Genomic DNA, 21,484 nt, shown 5'->3' on the forward strand with positions numbered 1-21,484 from the left:
AGACTGATCCACTCTAGTCATAAGGTAAATATCCATGTCTTATCTGTGTCTCAACAACTACAACCTATGTTTTTCAACTTCACCTATGTCTGATTTTCCTGACCTTTCTTTTGTTAGATGTTATAGAGAACAGGGAGTCAGTACTACAACATAACCAACTTCTTTACAACTTCAGTTTCTTTATGAATTGCTCTTTACAAGTGAGTATCCCCATGCATCTGTTAAGCTGCCCCCACATGAATAGCTTTAAGTTATTTCTCTGACTTGAACAGTTTTCACTTGCCCCTGCTTAAAATTTCCCTAACTGTGACTACTGTTATCGCTTCTCCTGCTAAATGGCTGTATCCATTATACAGGTATTATAAAATTAGAAAAGATGGCTACTTGTATTCTGAGTTAGTATTTTAAATATGGATCTTGTGAAGGAGTTTGAAAAGCCATCATGTAATTTTACTCTTTAGTTTTTCATAAGGGATACAAACACAATATTGCCTATCCAGATGGATATGATAGGCATCATTCTACATGGGATAATTTGTAAATGCATAATTGTGCTTGCTCAACAATATAATTTATGCTGAAAATCACTGTTACAAGTTAATCATTATATCTTTAATGTTTTACACATATACATCTATATAAAAGTGTGTGTGTGTTTTGAGCAACCCACCTGTCCTGACTGCACTTTAAAAATGATGATTCATTCTATTTTTCTGACAATGATGGGGAAAAAACTGAATTTAGTTCCACTGAAAATTGCTAAACAGTAAGAGCTGAACCTATCCAAAGCCATAACACAACTTAGAGACAGTTGTGAAGGTACATCCCCAGTAATTACAGCTAAGGACTTCAATGTGATTCATGTGGAAGTGTATATCCACTTCTATTTCCTAGGTGGGAAACAGCAGCCAACTCACAATCCTCTTCCAGGACTAGACAGAAAAAAATTATTGTGCAAACTTGCAAGTTCTATCTTTCTCTCCTTAAGAAAGCTCTATCATTATGACCTGTGACTTGGAACAAAAAAAGCTCTGTCACTGTACTCATTTCAGAAAAAATCTTACATTAAAAAACAAGAGTAAGTGATCAGAAGCCTTTGTAATGTGGTTTCATTTACATAAAATAATTAAATCACCAACACAATGACTAATGAAATCACCTAAATCAGGGTAAGTAAGTTAAAAATAATAAAGGATAAGCACTATAGGAATAAACAACAGTAGAACGTATCAATATTCTGTTAAAAAAAAAAGTAAGTATCACAGCTTTTTGGAACTCTCTAATGTTGTTACGCTCCATAGGAAATATTTGCGCAAGAGTAGTGTGGCAATGAAATTACACAATTTTACCCTGAAACCTGCAGCTTTACAGTGGGCCCCAGAGCTTTTATTTTTCCTTCCTTAAAATATCACCACAGTAATTTCAATAGGTTCTGTCTCCACTATATTCAAATTACAAGAACCAAACACAACTCTTAGAGAAGAACCTTTTTTCCTTAGGAAGAGACTATCAAAATGAGCAACTCCCAAGAATGTTCAGGTTTTTACTCTGCCTTTTTCATTTATAACCTGGTTGGTTTTTGTTAGTTGTAACACTTCTGCTGTTTATACAAAAAAGTTTTCACACAAGTCTGATCCTGATGGCAAATACCACTACTTCCAGTGAAGACAAGAGCATTCTGCATCTCCCAAGATCAGCTCATCAGAAAGCCACCTTCTACTTGACTGCACAGAAACATCCTTCTAAATAAGACTCTTAACTTTTTCCATCAGGGGCTATCCAATATCCTCTGTGCATCCATTCCAGAGCTAGCAGGTATTGCAGCACTAAGTCTCCCCCATCTTGTCCTCCCTCTAACACCACAGGGACCAGGATTAAGCCTATAACGTCTGAAAGCGAAAAATCCAGGATAAACCATTTATTGCTGTGAACTGTAATACATACAGTAAACATGAGCAAACAATAAAAACACTACAGCTTAAAGAAATTTAGTGTTAATAAACACTCAGCTTCAGACTCATGGTCAGTGCAAGTTGCTGTGGGCTGGAAAGGTTAATGCAAGCACGCCGTGCTATGTGTGGGAGGACAGTAACCAAACCACACACATCAGCACACTTTCAAACTAAAGAGTATCACTGTTAAGCAAGATGAGAGACACAGAGAAATACCATGGTGAAAGGGAACATTCCACAGCTTCAACAGATATGAAGGATACTAACAGTCCACACATTGATAAGAATCTTTGAAATTATAACCAGATCTGTGGCAGTTTTGAGGAAGCACCACACTCATGAGAAACATACGGAAGTTTTCAAACCAACAAATTAGAAGGACATCTCACTTGCGCAAACCAGATCCTTTTAACTGTTCCACTGATGAGAAGTACTTTAACACCTACATTATTATCTTTCCTTCATCTCAAAGAATTTCCCTTGCCTAAAATGCCAACTAGAGCAAAAACCTGTAGTCTGGTGGCACTTTTAAGTTCAAGCAAGATGCTCTGTCAGCATAACCTAACTAAAACTTGTATGAAGTACACATTACTTGCTACGATGGCTCTTTAATGAAGCAGTAAGCCTGCTCCAGTCAGGGCTGTCAGACTCCCCCATCATCTTCTCCCAATTCAGGGATACCTTCTCAACATTCATTGAGAAAGAATTCACAACAGTCAAACTTACTGCCACACAAGGAGAAAGAGGATAAACCACGAGTACTTGGTGGACCATTCAGATGGGCATAGTAGCTTGGGTGCTATTTTTGTGTTGTCTGTCCTATTGATTAACTCAAGAGGAATAAATGACGCTGTTCTTTGCAGCAGCAAAGCCACTCTGCAAAGGAGTGTGTGGGGCACTTGCAGCGTGGGGCACCAGTCACCAGGCATACTGGTAAAGTGGGTCTTCCTTTCAATTGCCACTGTTCAGCTGATGTATTTCAAATTTCAGTGATAACGGGGACTCCTTGATAAACACTAAGGTTTGGTTTTCCAAACAGACACAGAGAAAGTGTAAATGCACCAATCCTTTGAAAATAAAGTCCAGAGATTTTAAACTGAATATGCAAGATACGAGGTCACTTTCAACAGAAAATGGCCAAACGAACCTAGGGCCATGCACATATGCTGCTATTTCCGCAAATGCCTCCTTGGATTTCAAACCTGCAATCCATTCAAGATGAAATTAGCAATTTGGAAAAAGTCATATTAAAACTTAGCTAACTTTTTGCTGCTCAAAAATACAAAAAGCCATTCCAAATGAGATTTTTTATTATTATTATTATTATTATTACTTCATGAAATACTTGATTTTCAAACAAGTAGGTTCACTTCAAAATTGCTTAATTTTGCTTATCAATTTCCTACTGATTAGTATTTTTTGATTTCTTGGAAGAAAATACTTCAGGAAAATGAAAAGAAGTACACCTGAAGTATTATACTGAGCTTTCAAACCACACAAAATTGAAAAGAGATTTTATGATTAAATATTTCAAGTTAGTGTTTCCTCTTTAGAAGACTATATGCCCTTGCTATACAACCAGATTATCCAGAGAAGTTGCACTGCAATCAATTACTCCAGTTGACACCAGTAAGAATAGTGCAGCAGTTCTCAATAGCAAGGGCCAGTTTGTGAAAAAATGCCTACCAGCTCCCACTTTCAAATCGCCATAGTTACTACTGTCTACATAAATGTGTTTAAAGCTGGCTTGGTAAGTCTACAATGCATATTTGAGAACACTGTACATATCTTAAGTCTTTCTGCCTGCAGCGTATTCAGTTTTATAGTACATCTGCATACTCAGAATAGGAAGATATTTTACTTCTTCCCTATTTTTATACATTCATGACCAGTACTCTGTGCTTGGAGACCGATTGAGTTATTTCTTACTACAATGAACTTTTATCTTCATTACAAATGGAACCCATCACATTCAGATTTCATTAGCCACTTTTGCAACATTAAGGAAAAAAATACAGAAAATACTGTTCCCAATAATGACAGCAGCTAAACCATTAAGAGTTTCATGAAACAATATTAACGCAGTTTTTTATACACTTGTAATTATTGTTAGCCCAATATTGCTCAATAGTGCAATGATGGCATTTCCCCAACAGTTACACTTACTGATTCTCAGAATTCATGACCAAAAAGAAAAAAAAAAACCAACAAACAAAATCAGAAGACATCCCAGCTTAAACAGAATATTCCTCTTTACTGACAGTAAAAACTTATCTCCACGAGGCTTAAGGCAAGTTTCTTCCTGATGTATCCTTATTTTCAAGCTTCTTAGCATCCATCTTTTTAACGAACCTAAAAGTGATATTTCTTCAGGTTTTTTATCCAACAGCATAATGCCCAGAAGAAATTAAACCATAAGAGCCAAGGTCCTACTGACTTCCTACACAAAGTAGGCTTCTCATTGCATCAATCATAATTGTAGAGCTTTGCACGGGTGACCTAAACCAGGACTCTCCTTCCCCAGGATTCTGTACTTTGAAATCAGTCTCAAAATTCAGCCTCTTCACCAATTGTGTAGTTATGCTCCATCGATAGTTCACACACCTCCTCCATGACCTACAGTAGTGCAATATTTCTAAATGCAGAAACTATAATTCTCCTTCTCATAGCAGCAGTGCAGTTCCAGCTTCACCGTAGGCACTTTGTACCATGACAGGGAGCCTGATCTGCTTGAAAGCACATATAGAAAGATTTAAATTGGTTATGAGCAAGTTAAAACAAGATTTTAGCCTGCTGCTTGTAGTCATGTTTGAGAGATAATCATTAATTGCTCCAAGTAGGTAATATGGCACTTTGTCAGGACACAGGACAGAAAAAAAAACAAAGAATGCTTCTATAAAGTGCAGTTTTGGTCAAAGAGCAAGTGATGCTTGACTACCAGCTGCAAAGAACAATTAAATCTCTCAGCAGTGTTTACAAGAACAATATTTGTTATGGTTGACTGCTTTCTGTTGCCATAAATGTTCCATTTCTGTTATCAGACATACCAAATATCTAATTCTGTCACCTTATTTACAATCCTGACCAGCCCACACTTTGAGTATTGACTAATCTGGTTAACGAGATTTAGTTTAATCTTGGTTTTAAAAAGAAGTGGTATGATTATTTACATGCCCACAAACCCTGGGGTTTTCTTGAACTTTTTACTGAACTCCCATAGAAGTTAAAATGGAAGAAAATAAAATACTTCAGCTTGGCCAACAACCACTCTGGGAATCATATATTTGCCTAGAGGAGCAGAACTCAGCCACTCTTGGCAGGCTGCTACCACTGCAGTGATGGGATTAAAATGAGGGTGTGGGATCATCTTGTCTTGGGATTTCCATGCTTATCTTACCAATCTGGAGTTTGAATATCGCCAAGCCCGAAATGAGATCATCCTTTCATTTGTCATGTCTTTAAATTCAAACAGTATTCACATTTATTTCAGCAATAAACCCCCAACCATTCAGAGGGGGAAGAATTATTTTGATCTCTAGTAAATTTTTTCCCCTTTATATAAATTACCTCAGCCAAAATATGCATGTCTTACTGTAAATGTAAATTTAATGCCACTGTAACGACTTTAAAAAACCCACAAACAATAACCAAACAAGTGATAAAACCCCCAAACATTTTATCCATTTAAGTTGCCCAGTGACATAAAGGAATAACTACCACTGTGTCACAGAGATCTTAGTCACACAGTAATTTTTTTTTTTTCAAACAGAAAAAAATATTCAGTATACCCCTCTCGGATCAGAGTTCATAATTTTCAAACAATATTGTTAATAAAATAAAATGCTGATTAATGTTTTGAAGAATCTAAAATGAGAAGAACAGTGAAAATAAAAATAGGTTTAGGCTGGAAAGTTATGTGTCATGACTGAGCCAGTCTAACAACCTGCTGATGTCAACAATTGGAGCATCCTGTTCTCCTCCACTGCCTGGCACAGCCTCTGGCGCTTGTTAGATCCTGCACCCAGCTTAGGCAGTTTGCTAACCCAGTGGAACACTAATCCAGAAAAAATAAAACCAGATCAAATACCTTTCTGCTGACCTAGTTGCGGCCTTCCAGTACCTAAAGGGAACTTTCAGGAAAAACAGAGAGAGATATTTACAAGTGAAAGGACAGAGAGGAATGGATTCACACTGAAAGAGAGTGGGTTTTAGATCAGATACTAGGAAAAAATGCTTTACTGTGAGGGTGGTAAGGCACTGGAACAGGTTGCCAAGAGAGGTTGTGGATGCCCTATCCCTGGAAGTGTTCAAGGCCAGGTTGGATGGAGTTCTGCACAACCTGGTCTAGCGTAAGGTGTCCCTGCCCATGGCAGAGGTTGGAACAAGATGATCTTCAAGGTCCCTTCCAACCCAGGTCATTCTGTGATTAGCAATATTTTTCAGAGAGCAGTATGGGTTCCAAGAAGTGCCAGGTCCAATTCAAGTCAATGGGAGAGGTTAGCAAGGCTAGGACATGGATGAGATGAACCTGCCTGTTTCAGCAGCAAACTGATGGCCTAGTGTAGGCGTAATATGTCAGCCCAACTGTCTGTATCTTAAACCAGAACATTTTAAGAAGTTACTGCCTCCTCAGCTGAGGGTACTATGGGCAGCCCTACTCCATCTCACTGCAAACAAAACTGGTAGTTCAAACCCCCTCTCAGACAGATCCACAAGTCAGTCTCTTGGAAAGGTATTTTAGCCAGAGGACATTAACCTGGAGAGGATCAGGAAAGCTGCAAAGGGAAAGCTGAGAGTGGTAACTTCTTAAAGGGTGACAAGTAGACCTGCAAAACCTGTTTGTTAGATTTCTATTTGTTCTGAACATGAGTTGACACAAGATAAGCATGCAAGACATGTTTCAGAGGGCTTCTTAGCCCCCATCTCTTTATTCTCTGAGAGGGAAAGCATACATATCTTAACTCCACAGTCAGTAAAAACACACGAATTCAATACTCCAGGGTTGAACAGCTGGACCCAGAGGGCAGAAAGTCTAGTCGGAAGCCCGTAAATAGCACTGTACCCCAGGGATCTAGTCTTGTTCAATATCTTCCTGGATGATGGAGCAGAGTGTACCCTCAGCAAGTTTGCTGATGACACCAGAATAGGAGTGACTGATACACTAGAGAGTCATGCTGCCATCCAGAGAGACATAAAATGCCTGAAGGGAGGGTGCAAAGAGGACAGAGACAAGCTATTTCCAGCAGTGCCCAGTGTCAGGACCAGAGCCAGTGAGCACAAACTGAAAGACAAGAGGCTCCACCTGAACATCAGGAAAACAATGTTTTTTTTACTGTGAGGGTGACCAAGCACTGGCACAGGTTGCCCAGTAAGGTTGTGAAAACTCCATCCATGGAGATATTCAACAGCCATCTGGACACAGATATTCAACTGCCAGTTGGTCCCAGGCAATCAGCTCTATGTGGTTCTGCTTGAGCAGAGGGCTTGGACCAGAGGGCCTCCAGGGGCCCCTTCCAACCCCAGCCAGTCTATGATCTTGTTCTTAATCCCTGACTGTGTCAGAGAATGACAGCTACACCGACTGCTGTCATCCTGTAGCATGGTGAATTCAGTTCTGGTGCAACCACAAGGTCTGGCAGAGAAACATGCTTAGTAAGCATTAGCTCTCTCCTGTACCCTCTTCTTTCACTAGAGGTAAAACAGCCAACACAGGAGGTTGTAGGGTTGTCTGCATTAAGTTTTATTGTTAAATGGCTTCCCAACATGCTGGTAACAGCATGTCACCTTAGATTTTGTAGCCATTTTAATCCCCTTCAGCATTTCTGACAAATATGGAAAGGAGCCTCAGTTAAGTGGAAAATCGCACCCCCAGCACTAAGGATATGACGAGGCACGCTGGGGGTAGGTGACCTTGATGAAACTGAGTCTGGAGCTCATTTGAAAAAATGCTGGTCTGAGGATTTGCATAGTTTACACTAGTTACTTCTTGTATAACTGAATTTACACAGAAAGTGGTAACAGGGATGAATTGTTTGTGTGGTTAAAGATAAACTATTTCCAGCTTCACTTCAATCATTAGGTTGCATGATCCACTCTAATGGATCTCATCTCTGAGGAACTTGGTCTGCAACGCACTGCTCCTATCAAATGCTCCTCCTGTTCGAATCCAGTTAATTCCCAGATGTTAAAATAATTGCCTTCACAGTAAACACAGCCACAAGCAACTATGATTTTTAAGTTTTTCCATCTCTCTCCCACTTTGTGAAAGCAGTGATTTTTCATCTCTCTGGAGAAAGAAATCAGCCTTGATGACCAGCTATAAATGCTGTTTTCTGTTACTTCTGCCATACAGGCAATGTACTACAGCTCTGAGAACCGGTTCAAATTGACTACCAGATAAGTTATCTACACCTCTGTCAACCTGCATTGTAAATAAGAGAAATGGCAGCTCACGTTCCTTCCCGTCAATGACCATTTCCCCCATCTGCTCACGACAGTATGATATATAGTAGGAAAAAAGTAAATATTATACAAAAGTAAAAAGGAACAAAGGTACTTGGTAGTATAAATCTGTGTCTCCTACCTCTGCTCGACCTTCGTAATATGTTAGCATAGACTTCGTAAGTACAAAAAGCCTCTCTTTGTAGTTTAAGGGGGGAAGTCCTCTTCTTCTGCTGTGATCTTTTAATCAAAATCTCTTGTAGGATAGTAGTCATATTCATTTCAGCCCCTTGTCAGCTCTCTTTCTAGCCATTGAACATCAATTCCTGTGAAGACGAGAGGAATAAATCATTATATCTCTGGAGGATCACGGAGTTGGAGATTTCTGTAGTAAAAAGAGCTTCTACCTGTAAATGAAAGTGCCTGAATATACAGAAAGTTGGAGCTCATTGTCAGCATCTGGAAGTTTACAAAAGTTAATTATTAGACAAAAAAGTTCAGGTTTTGCTCAGCTGAGGTCTGAACTAGCGCATTCCCAGGAAGCCAAAAGCTGTACGTGACTGGGATGAAATAAGGTACACTGTAGCCTATGTCACAGAAAATATGGCTGAGAAGTCTGAAATGTGCTTCAGGCAAACAGGAGTGTACCTTTGTGCTCTTTACCACAAAGTCTTAACCTGCATACAAGTTATAATTGCTAAGGTCTGTGTATGTCTACATGCCATTTGCAAAAGAGTTCTATATATAAAATTGAAGATCATAGAATATCCTGAGCTAGAAGAGACCCACAAGGATCATCAAAGTCAAACTTCTGGCCCTGCACAGGACAGCCTCAAGATCATACCATGTGCTTGAGAGTATTATCCAAACACTTCTCAAACTCAGACAGGTTTGCTGCTGTGACCACTTCCCTGGGGAGCCTGTTCCAGTATCCAATCACCCTTGGGGTGAAGAACCTCTTTCTAATACCCAACCTAAACTTCCCCCAACACAACTTCAGGCCATTCCCTTGGGTTCAGTCACTGGTCCCCACAGAGAAGAGATTAGTGCATGTCCCTCTTCTTCCACTCATAAGGAAGCTGTGACTGCATTGAGGTGTCCCATCAGTCTCCTCCAGGCTGAACAGACCAAGTGACCTCAGCTGCTCCTCATACAGCTTCCCCTCAAGGCCCTTCACTGTCTTTACTGCCCTCCTTTGGATGCTCTCTAAGAGCTTAATATCTTTCTTATATTGTGATGCCCAAAACTGCACACAATGTTCAAGGTGAGACTGCACCAGTGCAGAGCAGAGCGGGACAATCTCCTCCCTCGACTGGCTGGTGATGCTTTGCCTGATGCCCCCCCGGTCACGGTTGGCCCTCCTGGCTGCCAGGGCACTGCTGACTCATGTTAAACTTGCCATCGACCAGGACCCCCAGGTCCTTTTCGACAGTGCTGCTCTCCAGCCTCTCATTGCCCAGCCTGTATGTACATGCAGGGTTGCCCCATCCCAGGTGCAGAATCTGGCACTTGTCTTTGTTAAAACTTCATACAGCTGGCGATTGCCCTGTCCTCTCATTTGTCAAGGTCTCTCTGCAGGGCCTCTCTGCCTTCAACAGCTCCTCCCAATTTAGCATCATCGGTAAACTTTCTTAGTATACTTTCCAGTTCTGCATCCAAGTAATTTATGAAGATGTTGAAGAGCACTGGGCCTAAGATGAAGCCCTGGAGAACTCCACTAGTGACCGGTCATCAGCCTGACATAACCCCATTTACTATAAGCCTTTGTGCCTGAGATGCATCAGTACAGTAATTTTGAAAACTCACACCAATTATTAAAGAAAATTTTCAGACACAAATGGTAGTTTAGAAGCCAATTTAAAAACAAAGAACAAAAGTTTATTTTTCAAAAAATGTTAAGGATATGCCCTCCATCTTCTGTTTAGAAAGACTTCATGCTGACCATCAAAATCAAGTAATTTACTTATAATGGTTTTGGTCGCTCAGTAAAGTCAAGATGCTTTGAAGTTCTACACCATGACTGATACCTGTAGCACAGATGTAGGAGTACATAAAAAAAAAATCTCATCCACAGTTACTTTGTTCGCAAATCTGGCTACAGGGTCCTGCCAGAGACATTGTCAGGCAATCTCTCTGTTCTTTGCAATGATGCCAGCTTAGACACAGTAAACCTTCTCCTTCACCTGCTCACCGCCGCCCTGCTGTGCCACCCTGCCTTGTGCTGGTGCAAGCATTCCTCCCACTGGGCTGGGAAGCAAGCTAGGGAAGGGATCCAACCAGACATTTCATCATGCAGCACAGACAGCTGCCTGCATGGACTCATCAAATGAGGTGGCACAGAGGCAGGAATGAAAGGTGTGGGAGAGCTTGTGGAGAAACTGTTCCAGAAATCCTTTTCTCCCTTTCCCTTTTTTCGCTTTCTACCAGACCTGCCCATGGCACCACCTGGCTAAGCTCTCATATCCCATACTCCTGCCATTTCAACAGCTGGATGTAGTTGTTCCCTGCTTTAAAATATCCTTTTCAATGAATATCTCTGCATATGCTAAAAAAATTACTCTGCAGTTTACATGGAACCATAAAATAAGACCAGGTTAGGATGCATAAGTAAAAGACTATAATTGGACTGGAAATTGTGATTGCTATCAATAATCTCTTTTTGTTATTTCTCTTCTTCTGATATGTATACACACATACATTTTGTTGGTCACATCATGTTGCTGGGAAGAAGGCAAGATCTTTTTTAATAGTAATTGTCTTGAATATATTCTGTAACTACTAAAGCTGTCCAATTCTGACTTATTGCCCTTCTAAAAATAAATTGGCAATCTTAAAGGTAATTGTGGAAGGAAGAATACTACCACAAACTGAAAATACAAGCACTGTTCAAAAAATTAAAAGTCAGTATTAACTTTCACACTAGCTTAATGCACACAAAACTTGAAGGGTTCCCATCACAGGCTCTTCTATTCAAAACAATTATTCTGTTCTCCATAGTAAAAATTCTCCGTTGGCACTTAAGAAAAAAATAATTATTATTCATCTTAGAAACTGTGATCTCAGAGATCCCTAGACTGCTGCACTGGAGAGCACAAGAGAGATGCAAAATTAACTATGATTTCTCAATACTGATAATGCTAAAATATTTCATTTCCCATCAGCCCTCTTTGGTCATATTAACATTACACAAGAGAAAAAAAATCCTTTTGACAAAATTGGGGTTAAAAAATAAAAATATCAACAATGTAATTGGTCAATGTCTGCACCTGATTGCTACATTGAATTAGCCCTGCTATGGAGATCTCAGCAGATTAGAACCAGTTTTCTAGGTCACAAGATCAGCCTTTGAATCTGCATTTGGTCACAGAAAGCTGTTTTGTTTGAGGTTATTTCCAAGTCAGTGGCTCCAGACACATTTCTGTTTCAATAAATAAGGCTCGGGACAACTGCACTCCCACTCATTATTCTGGAAGTTCTTTTCCAAAATTCCAATACTCCATTAAGAAGCCCCTGTAACAGTCACCCTTGCCACTTATCAAATCCATATGTCACTTCTTTTCTTCAGTACAGTTTTAGACATTTTCTGCACACTTCCTCCCCAAATACTCCATTGTTCCCAGACATCCCTCAGAACATGAAGCTGTTTGCGTGACACATTGTTATCTTGTTATAAACAGCTGTGGGAATTTCATGCTGACACCCATATAAACTTTTAACAGTATGACTTCTGCCAAGAACTTGCCCTGTTCCCTGCCAACCTTAGCTACATGATAACAAACATGATCTAATTTGCAGAGATGTTAAAGACTCAGAATTACGACTGAAATCAGAAAGACTTAGATTCTCAGCTTTTTTTTAGGGTGGGAAAACATTCTCAACTTTAAGTATCGAAATACATGCATCAACTTGCACTATCTTCACATTATACAAATATTCACCTATAGAGCCATGAAGTCACCACACACCTCTCTTAAAACAAATGAAAACAACTGTTCAGAAAAATCTGATAGGTCAATATTGGTCAAGGCCCACAAAGTACATTTTCATTTGTACACAGAGCTTCTTAGGCATGTCAGCTTTCCCAGTTTTCACTAGGGAAAACTGAGGCACTAAGTGATGTGGTAAGCTCAGGTGTTTCAACATTATCCATATATCTTCTGGTTCCCACTCCCAGCTCCTGGATTGTGTTTGTTTATTGAAACAATTAGTCACCGTAAGCTGGTTGGATGGTAAACACCTGTAACATTGGAACAGTTCAATAAATGTATGAAAGTCCCAGTGGAAGTTCTAGTAAACAGAAAAGAGAAAGTGCATCCCAATCTGACCAGGGCTTCTCTGACCCAAATATAATAAGTTATTGTCACTTTTTATGAAACAAAGCCTTGTATCACACATAGTCATGGAGGGGTTCACAAGAAAAAGGGCACTCTGAAAAACACACATCACAACAGCCATAAACCAAACACCAACAGGAAACGTTTGTGGCTCAAAACAAAAATAAAATCAAGGTGTAACTGTTTTCTGAGTTTCAACAGCTCGTTAGTAATACTAACATTTCCCCAGGAATTTGGGTCCTTTAGTGCAAAGTCTTAATGCTAAGCTGATGAGCATTCAAGATGCCCATTCTAACAAATCAACATCCCCAGTTTTCTGACTTGGGTTTCATGCATCCTGCACAATAGCTTTTTTCAGATTTGGGACACATCAATTCAAACCAGTAGCAATTCCAGATCTGTATATTTAACATTCAAAACTTATATCCTAGGGCAGTACATTAATAAAAATTATACATTATTCACTAATTCAATTTTTAAAAGTATCAAAATGTCGATTTTAAATATACAGGTGGTGCCTTGTAATTCTGACTCAAATATGTAAGTCTTTCAGAATATTTTTTCCTCCTTCATTTAAATTAATTCAGATAAGTTTGCTGATCAAGGTCATACTGTGTCCCTGCAAATGGCTGCAGTGGGGTAAGTGAACAGGCAACATGAGCTGCTCTGGGTAGAGAGAAGAAACAGTGCAGACAGAAGGAAGAAGAAAGGAGAACTCCTTACCCTGGTTTTTCTGATGGAGCTTCTGTTGCTTTATCATGAAACTACAAACTGAGTTACATGTGAATATTTATGTACATAAGTATTCAGCACAGGCTTATTTGAATAATTACTACTCAGTGTAAGCAAGGGTTGCAAAATATACTCTTGTATTGTGTTTTTGCCCTACATTTAAGGTTGCAAATTCAAACTCCAAAAAAATAAAATAGAACTGTTATTAATGCCTATTTGAAAGGTAAATTTCACAGAAATACAAATGCAAAAGAAATATAACTTAGCAAAATCTGTCATAATTTTAAAATTCAAATTGAGGGGGAAAATACTATCATGATATTTGGAACATATCACATGCCAGAAAAAGCAGAAGTAAAAAAAAATACTTATATTTACTTTTTTTCTCTTTTTTTTTTTAACAGCAGACTCTCAGAAACCGAACAAACTTCTATCATATGCAAGTTTGGATTTTTTTTTAACTGAGAAAAATGCAATTTTGGGGTACTATTCTCTAATGAATTTCAAAATTACACTCAAAGGTTTGCAAAACCTTACCCTCTTTTTGAAAATCAGCCAAACAATAACTGGCTAATTTTATATCTAAGCAAACCCTACAAAAATTAGATTCATATTTGCCTGCACTGAATTTAGATTAAAAAGTAAACACGCTAAGGGGCAACTCAGTGACAACTCTGACTGGAGATTCTGAGATAACCACGTGATGTTACAAAATATCCTTTATTCAGCAGAAACATACTCATGTAAGCACACAGAAGGAGTATTTTACTGCAACTAGAACCAGTTTTCCAAAATTCCTTGGAAAGAGGCTCACTACATTTTACAAAATACAAGCATTTGTTTCCTTTTAGCATTATAACTTAGGTACTTGGGGTAAGTAGAGAAAACTGATGAAAAATGATCGTCCCTCTTAGATAGGGTCAGTTGGCATCAAGGTGGTTCATCACACCAAACTGGAGGATCAACTCATCAACCATCGCAAAAGACAAGTAGAGCCTAAGTGCACAGAACAGCTCAGGAAAAGCAGTAAGAGCACCAAAAGGATTTCCTTCCCCTTACAATGATGATTTAGGAGAATAACACGTACATGTCTCTAAATCATTTATAAACTCAGCTATTGCTCTTTACTTGGATTTCCTGTAAGCAATACACTCCAATTATTACATTATCTTTTCACAGCTTTATAGTGCACCTTCTTCCTGAATAAATTATTTAGGAAAGGAACCTCTGCTTTATGAAACAAAAATTACATTATTACCATCCATGATATAGAAAATATGTTGCCATGGGCATTTTTTTCTTTAAATTATTTAGCAATAAACTTTGAGTTAGCAACCAAATAATGGGATACCACACAAAGGATGGAATGATCAATTTTCACTATCTTCATCAACTTCTTGTATTTTTATTCATTCCTCTAGAGCCAGTACTCACAGCTTTTCTTATTTCTTCCACATAAAGCTCTGTAATATCTATAAACTTGCATTGACTATTTTGCCTTCATTTTATATCATTTGTAATGTTCTTTGCTGCAAGACAGTAAAGCTGAAAGTTAGTTTGGGACACGTGAAAGCAAGGAACAAAAAAAGACTTTGAAACATCAATATTTGACATTAACCCTTAAGAAGGAGATGGCAGACTTTACCAGGTACAAACTCTGTGGCTCAGGTTTATTTTATTCTAAATACAGTGTATAAAGCAGAGTGGAAACGGCAGACTTAATTTTCTGATGACATTCAGCAGCTCTTGCCCTCTGTGGTGCCATCACCAAGACTTCAGGATGCTGCAAGGAATTTGACTGAGCTGACCAGATGAGGCACAGCACAAAGAGATTTGCTTCTTCACTTGTGCAGCATAAAGGTCTGGTGAAGAATATTGGTTTGGTTTACTCGTACAAATACAACTGACACTCAGTTGACAGAGAAGAGGTAAAAGATAAAGTAAGAACAGGAAGGGAAGTTCAGGGTCTGAACTGGGAAGAGACATATGGTATACCATATATATATGGTCCCCCTTACATGTTTATGTACCTTCAAAAGGAAACAGTCCTCTTTATTCCGGCAAGTTTTTCCAAAGTAGTGTTAGAGAGGGAAATGGAAGAACTATCTCCAAACTGGCATGGCATTGGTTTGGAGGAGCAGAAGCTCCAGAAGAGCAGTCTAGATACTTTACTTCTACGCAGACCAAGGCTCCTCCACCAGTATCCTGCTGGCCTGTGGGACTGGATGGACTTTTAATAAAGCAGAGCTGCTGCTTCAGCCTTTTTTCCAAAAATCCCCTGCCGATAAGAAGGGAAAAGAAACAGTAACACCCACTTACTAAAGAAACAGGCAAAGATGAAATTGGCAAAGGAAATGGGCGATGCTTGTGCTAAAGCTTTTCCTAATTCTCCAGGAAGCCAGAGGTTTAGAGGGCTGGAAAAATAAAAGCTCTATTAAATCAGAGGTTGAACTAACTCTCTTTAGGAACCCTAAACCTCACCATCACGTAGGAGGACAATTGCTATTGTACACAAAACTGTAAATCTGAGCAAAACAAATCACATCTATGGGGAAGAAAAATATAAAAAGGAAAGAGATCAACAGTGCCTGAGGGTATCCTTCTTTTTAACTATAGTAAAGGAGTCTGTTTAATTCACTTTCTTCACAATTTGAGTTAGTTTTTTCAAATGTTATACAATCTCAGGTGAGCACATGATCTATTACACAAAAAATAAGCTTAATTTATTTTAGCATTCAAGACACTCTTTTGACATGGTCTAACTAAAAGACTGTAATACATACAAATTATGACTGGCTTTATACACAGGGAATGACTAATACTTCCTCAGTTACTTCTTTTTCCAAACACTCCAAGAACTTTTTTTCCCCTAAACAACTACTTGTTCTCCAGCTACTAAAGAACTACTTGTTCTCCACCCTCTAGACTGCATGGAAGCTGCCCAGTAAGAAATACTCCAATAATAAACTGGGGAATTTCTATTGAAGAAAAAGCTGTTTAGTTGACTCAGATGATGAAGTACTGGCCACATCTCACGTTGACTAATGGATATATTTACCCTCAAAGTCTTCATTTTTAGGTAGTATTATAAGGTCACTTGATAAGTGTTGCTTTTTCGCACCTACTGAGCAACTGACCAGCCCCAACAGACAGTGCTGATATATCTGAAGTTACAGGTCAGAACCCAAGGCAGTAGGTGGGAAAAGGAAATACTGCAAGTTCCCATTTGTCAAGTTTCCCCTGTATCATTTTCACCAGTATATGCTCTCTCGGCTACAAAACAAGGACAAGAGACTGAACACAAAATAAATGACCATTCACATTTCAGCTGAGATGTTGTACTACTGTTCCCACATCTGGCAAAGCAGTGGCGTTCGCAAGGTCAGCATTCTTATCTTATGATTCCAGAGTCTCTTACCCTGTTATGTGGATTGATTTTGGCTGGGGTAGAGTTAAGTTTCTTCACAATGGCTAATATGGGGCTATGTTTTGAAATTGTGCTGATCACAGGGTTGATAATATAGAGATGGCTTTATTATTGCTGAGCAGTTTTAGGACAGAGCCAAGGCCTTTTCTGCTTTTTGTACTGCCACATTGGTGAGGAGGCTGGAGGTGTATGGGAAGCTGGGAGGAGACATAGCTGGATCAGCTGACCTCAACTGACCAAAGGGATATTCTGTACCATACAGCAACAGGCTCAGTACATAAAGCGGGAGAAAGAAGGAGGAAGGGGGGGACGTTTCAAGTTATGACTTTTGTCTTCCCAAGAAACTGTTATGCATGATGGGGCCCAGCTTTCCTGGGAATGGCTAACACCTGCCTGCACATTGGAAGTAGTTAAAGAATTCCTTGCTTTTACTTGCATTTCAGCCACTTACTAATAAAGTCTCCACATACAGGACTGAAAAGTCAGGCTATGACCTTAAAGAATTTTTTTTTCACGTACAGTGCAGCCTAAGCAACAGGGAATACCAAAGGACTTTACTTCACTCACATCAAAATATAAGTATTAATTCAGGGGAAAAGTTTCTTACTGAATCTGTAAATAAACACAACTGAGACAGTGCTGCGGTCTCATGTTCTCCCTTTCCTCTCGCTAATGGAAGGTAGTGAGCATCTCTATCTAGCAAAGCAGCTTGTTACTCTACTCTCCTTGATGTCAGTTCTCAGATGTTGAGCTGTTTCAACTGTTGTGAGTTAAACAGGGAATGAGGGCACTTGTCAGGTGTCACAAGACATTTATTGTCTCAAGGAACAACATTCAGCCTTAAGTCTATGTGACATGCAATGTGGTCATTAATGCTTGATGGTATATAACTCCACTCTGGTTACTTATAGTGAGACATAAGGATATTACAGAAGAGGCATCACCAGAAATTGGGCTGCCAGAATCTACTCCTGTTGAGGTCAAAATTACAAGGAGTAAGGTTAAGGCACTGCAAAGGTAAGATAAGACAGTCCTTTACGGCTAGGTCTCAGGTTTTCATGGGGAGTATCGGCATCACACTGACTTTCAGATTAGTTTCAGCTTAAAAGACGCAGAAAAGGACTAAACAAAATTGAGGGAATTTTGCTGCTTGCCCATTACTTTTTTTTTTAATTGGAGAACTGCAAGCCCCTTCATGCTTGGTGAGGGTGCCCTGGTAGGAAGAGAAAGCCACTGTGGTGACAGAGGAGCCATCTGCAGCCCCTTACACAGAACGAGGGCCCTCCTCTCACCTCTCACTGCTCTCACATCCCACAGCCTTTCACCTGTCATTCTCCCAAAGTTCCCAGTGATAAAACAGACTCCCACAGGATCACACAATCCAATGTGGGTGAGGCCCCCTCTCCTCTGCTCCTCCCACCATGCCATTTATCTGATTTGCAACTTCACCTGCAAAGAGATGCTCATAACTGGGGAGAGGAGGCAGGGAAAACACACACAATTATTCTTTCTGCCAGGATATGGAGCTTGAGCCTGTGATATAGGACACCCTGTAATTCACAGGACAAGAAGCAACCTCGAATACATTAAGAATTTATGTATTATGATTATCTCACCTACCCCACAGGCTAGCACAGCAAACCTGATAAGATTTGTGCACAGGGCTGCCTAGGACAGATTTACAACATTCAGCTAAAACAAAAGGTTATTAGATATCACCTGGGTCTGATGGCAAGTTATGTGGCTATCCTGTGGAGAAAAAAAAAAAAAAAAGATCCTTTTTTTGTTTAATAAACATAAATGGTCAGGTATTTGTCCCAGTCTAACATACAGTGTGCTCACTCGAAGGGTAGGGTCCCAGTCTCCTGCCCAGATGCTGCTTCCTTTCCCCAAAGCCATTTTTTGCTGCCCCACATTCAAGTGGAAACAAGGCCTAGATCTTACAAGTTAGTCAGATCACAGCTTGTAATAGGCACAGGGCTGAACAAAAACCCTCCTGACAGGAAACTCAGCTGTGACCTACTCGAGTATACATGAAGTTATACCCTATGGGTGGCAAAGTGGCACCCATTCACAGATCTGCATGAATGAGAAAAGCAAGAGCGCCAAGAAAGAGTTTGCCTAGGTCCCTCATAGCACACTACAGGTTTTTTTCTTCTTTTTCCTGCATTTGTTTAATGTTGCACAGGATTTTTACCTTAAGAGCTGAAATAGGGTAGCCCAGTTGGCAGCCTGGTGCTTTGCCTAACAAGAGGAGCTGTGACTGCAGACATGGCCAAACACTTCTTCCAGTCACCAGGAGCTGATTTACATGGCTGGCCTCAGCAGATGGGGAACAGCTCTTGTACATCGGCTGTTGGCCAGGCTCAGATTCTCTCAGAGCAACTCCTCTCTCTGCAGCAGGCCCTGGAAAACCATGTCTCCTGCCCACCACACCAAGGTTGGACCACACCAAGCTAGGCATGACCTTCACTGAACCACCCAGACTACAGAACAGTCATCCAACCAAGACGTATCTTTTCAGCAATATCTTTTTTCTCCTAAATGTTTGAGTACTGTCAAAACCAAAGACTGCTCCTAGCTGATGTTGTTCTTCCTAAGAAAGGTAAACCTTGCCCATGATGGACAGATCTACTTCCATGAGTCTTTTTCCCAAGATTTCAAGATCCCATCTGAACACAGCGGCCACTTCACAGTGCTTGCAAGGAACAGATCTCTCCTTACTCCAGCCCACCTCTATGCCCAAGAAATTGCAAAAACCTTCTCCCCTCCCTGCAAAGCACCTCCTACAATGCGACTCATCTCCCCACATGTCAGAAATTATCTATCTGTTTTTCAAGGTTTTATCTCACATGGTATTTTCCCTCACTCTGAATCACAGCCTGTGTGCCTCAGCTGGGGCAGGGGATGACTGAGAACTGCCAGCACTGTAATGGCCACGGGGCAGTGGTGAGTCACAAGCCTCTGCTCCCCAGTTCCTCTTCTGTCTCCCCAGACAAAAGGAATATGTGTCCACCCAAACATTAGTTTCCCTCAAATTGCACAACGCTTGCTTTCCTAATGCTTTTTCCTTTAGAAAATACACTTAGAAAAAAAGACCAGAAGCAGGACAGCAGAATGCTCCTCTGCCTAAGAGGTAGCAGAGTAAACTCGTGATTTGTCTTCAGAAGTAACACCCTCTGTTAACAAAAATACTTTCTTGAGACCCAGTTGACCATTTGTTGAAACACAGGTGCAATTTCATTAGTTTCTAGAGAGTTGTGCCCCCACTGTATCAGTATATCTCTAATGCCTAGTGCTAGCATGAGGCCCTAGCCAGGATAACGAGGGTAAATTGAGCTGATACCTCTGCAGTGGGAAGGAGATCAGTCAGGATGCAGCTGATGTAGTGAGAGTCTTTCCCTTGCATTTTGCATAATGGAGAAAACTATGGGTATCCACAGGTCATTTAATGAACATCATCATTCTAATTTCCATAGTGCAAAAACAGACTGATCATTGCTGACAATTTTTAGCCAAGGTATTGTTAATTGTGTGGAAATAGATGCAACTATATAATAATAAAAATATAGGTAGCACAAATCCAAAAATATATGATACATGTACTTCAGGAGCACATATGTTCTTTAAAATATAAAAAATCCAACACCTCAGGCCTTCTTCACCATGCCAACCTGTACTCCACTCTGTCCAAGTACTGCTTTCCATATCTTTCAATTTTTATTGTGGTATTTCCTTATCCTCCTTCTGCAGGAGAGCCATTGTAGACTGCTACAACTGATTTTTTTGCGTACACAAACCTGCCTTCTTTTAAAGCACAGTTCCAAGTTCAGCAGTGAATAGGTAATAGTTTAATGAAAAAAATTCAAACCATGCCAAAGTAGAAAAACACCTTACACATCAATGGTTAACAAAAGCTAAATATTATTTTCCATGATCTTTGCATTGACAGCAGGCAGTACAGACTTCTATTGTTTAAAAAACAGAACGTTTTGCATATTTGAGGTATAAATATTTGTATGAAACTTACACCATTGCACCTTATCTTCTGTATGCAGTTTATAAGCTAACACAACACAGAGGGAATTAAATCTACAAGAGGGTGCACCTCCATTTGGTGGAGGGGAAGACTTCTTTATAATTCCAAGCAATTTTGTGGAAGTAACCACTTCCCAGTTATTTTAATTTTAATTACAGGATATCATACTATCACGGCATATCTGACAACAATGTTGTTTCAGGGCAAAATGAAAAAATATGGAGCTGATATTGTTTTATCAGCTCTATTATTTTTCTATCTTTTTATCCACTGTAGGCAGTCAGCCAGGTTACTGGATACATTGCAACGCAAAATCCAGAATGCCTACAGCTAAGAATTAAAACGTGACTTAATTTAGGACATAGTTCTAGCTGCCTCACAATCAATAATTTAAAAAAGATTTCAAAGACTTTAAAATTCTATATTAACATTCAAAAAAAAAAGTGGCACTCCTATAAATTTTGAAGGGCTAATAAAATCAGGTCTTGCAGCTGAGAACTAGAGTTCCTTCAAGACAGAGAGCTAACTGGCAGTATGTTTTTGATTTTCACACCTCCGA

At 39.7% G+C, this 21,484-nt stretch overlaps 1 protein-coding gene across 1 annotated transcript in view; it reads right to left on the reverse strand.

The window, feature by feature from the left end:
* LOC113943720 (tyrosine-protein kinase Tec-like) overlaps positions 1-8,855 on the reverse strand; it is a 33,045-nt gene extending 24,190 nt beyond the window's left edge. The window contains 2 exon segments of the mRNA XM_027635899.1: positions 8,536-8,607; positions 8,609-8,855. Of these exon segments, the coding sequence (XP_027491700.1) occupies positions 8,536-8,607; positions 8,609-8,674 (138 nt within the window). The 5' untranslated portion in view covers positions 8,675-8,855.
* Positions 8,856-21,484: the final 12,629 nt, after the last annotated feature.

Source organism: Corapipo altera, unplaced genomic scaffold (assembly GCF_003945725.1).
Source record: "Corapipo altera isolate COAL_440 unplaced genomic scaffold, ASM394572v1 22b, whole genome shotgun sequence".
In the NCBI taxonomy this organism is placed as follows: domain Eukaryota; kingdom Metazoa; phylum Chordata; class Aves; order Passeriformes; family Pipridae; genus Corapipo; species Corapipo altera.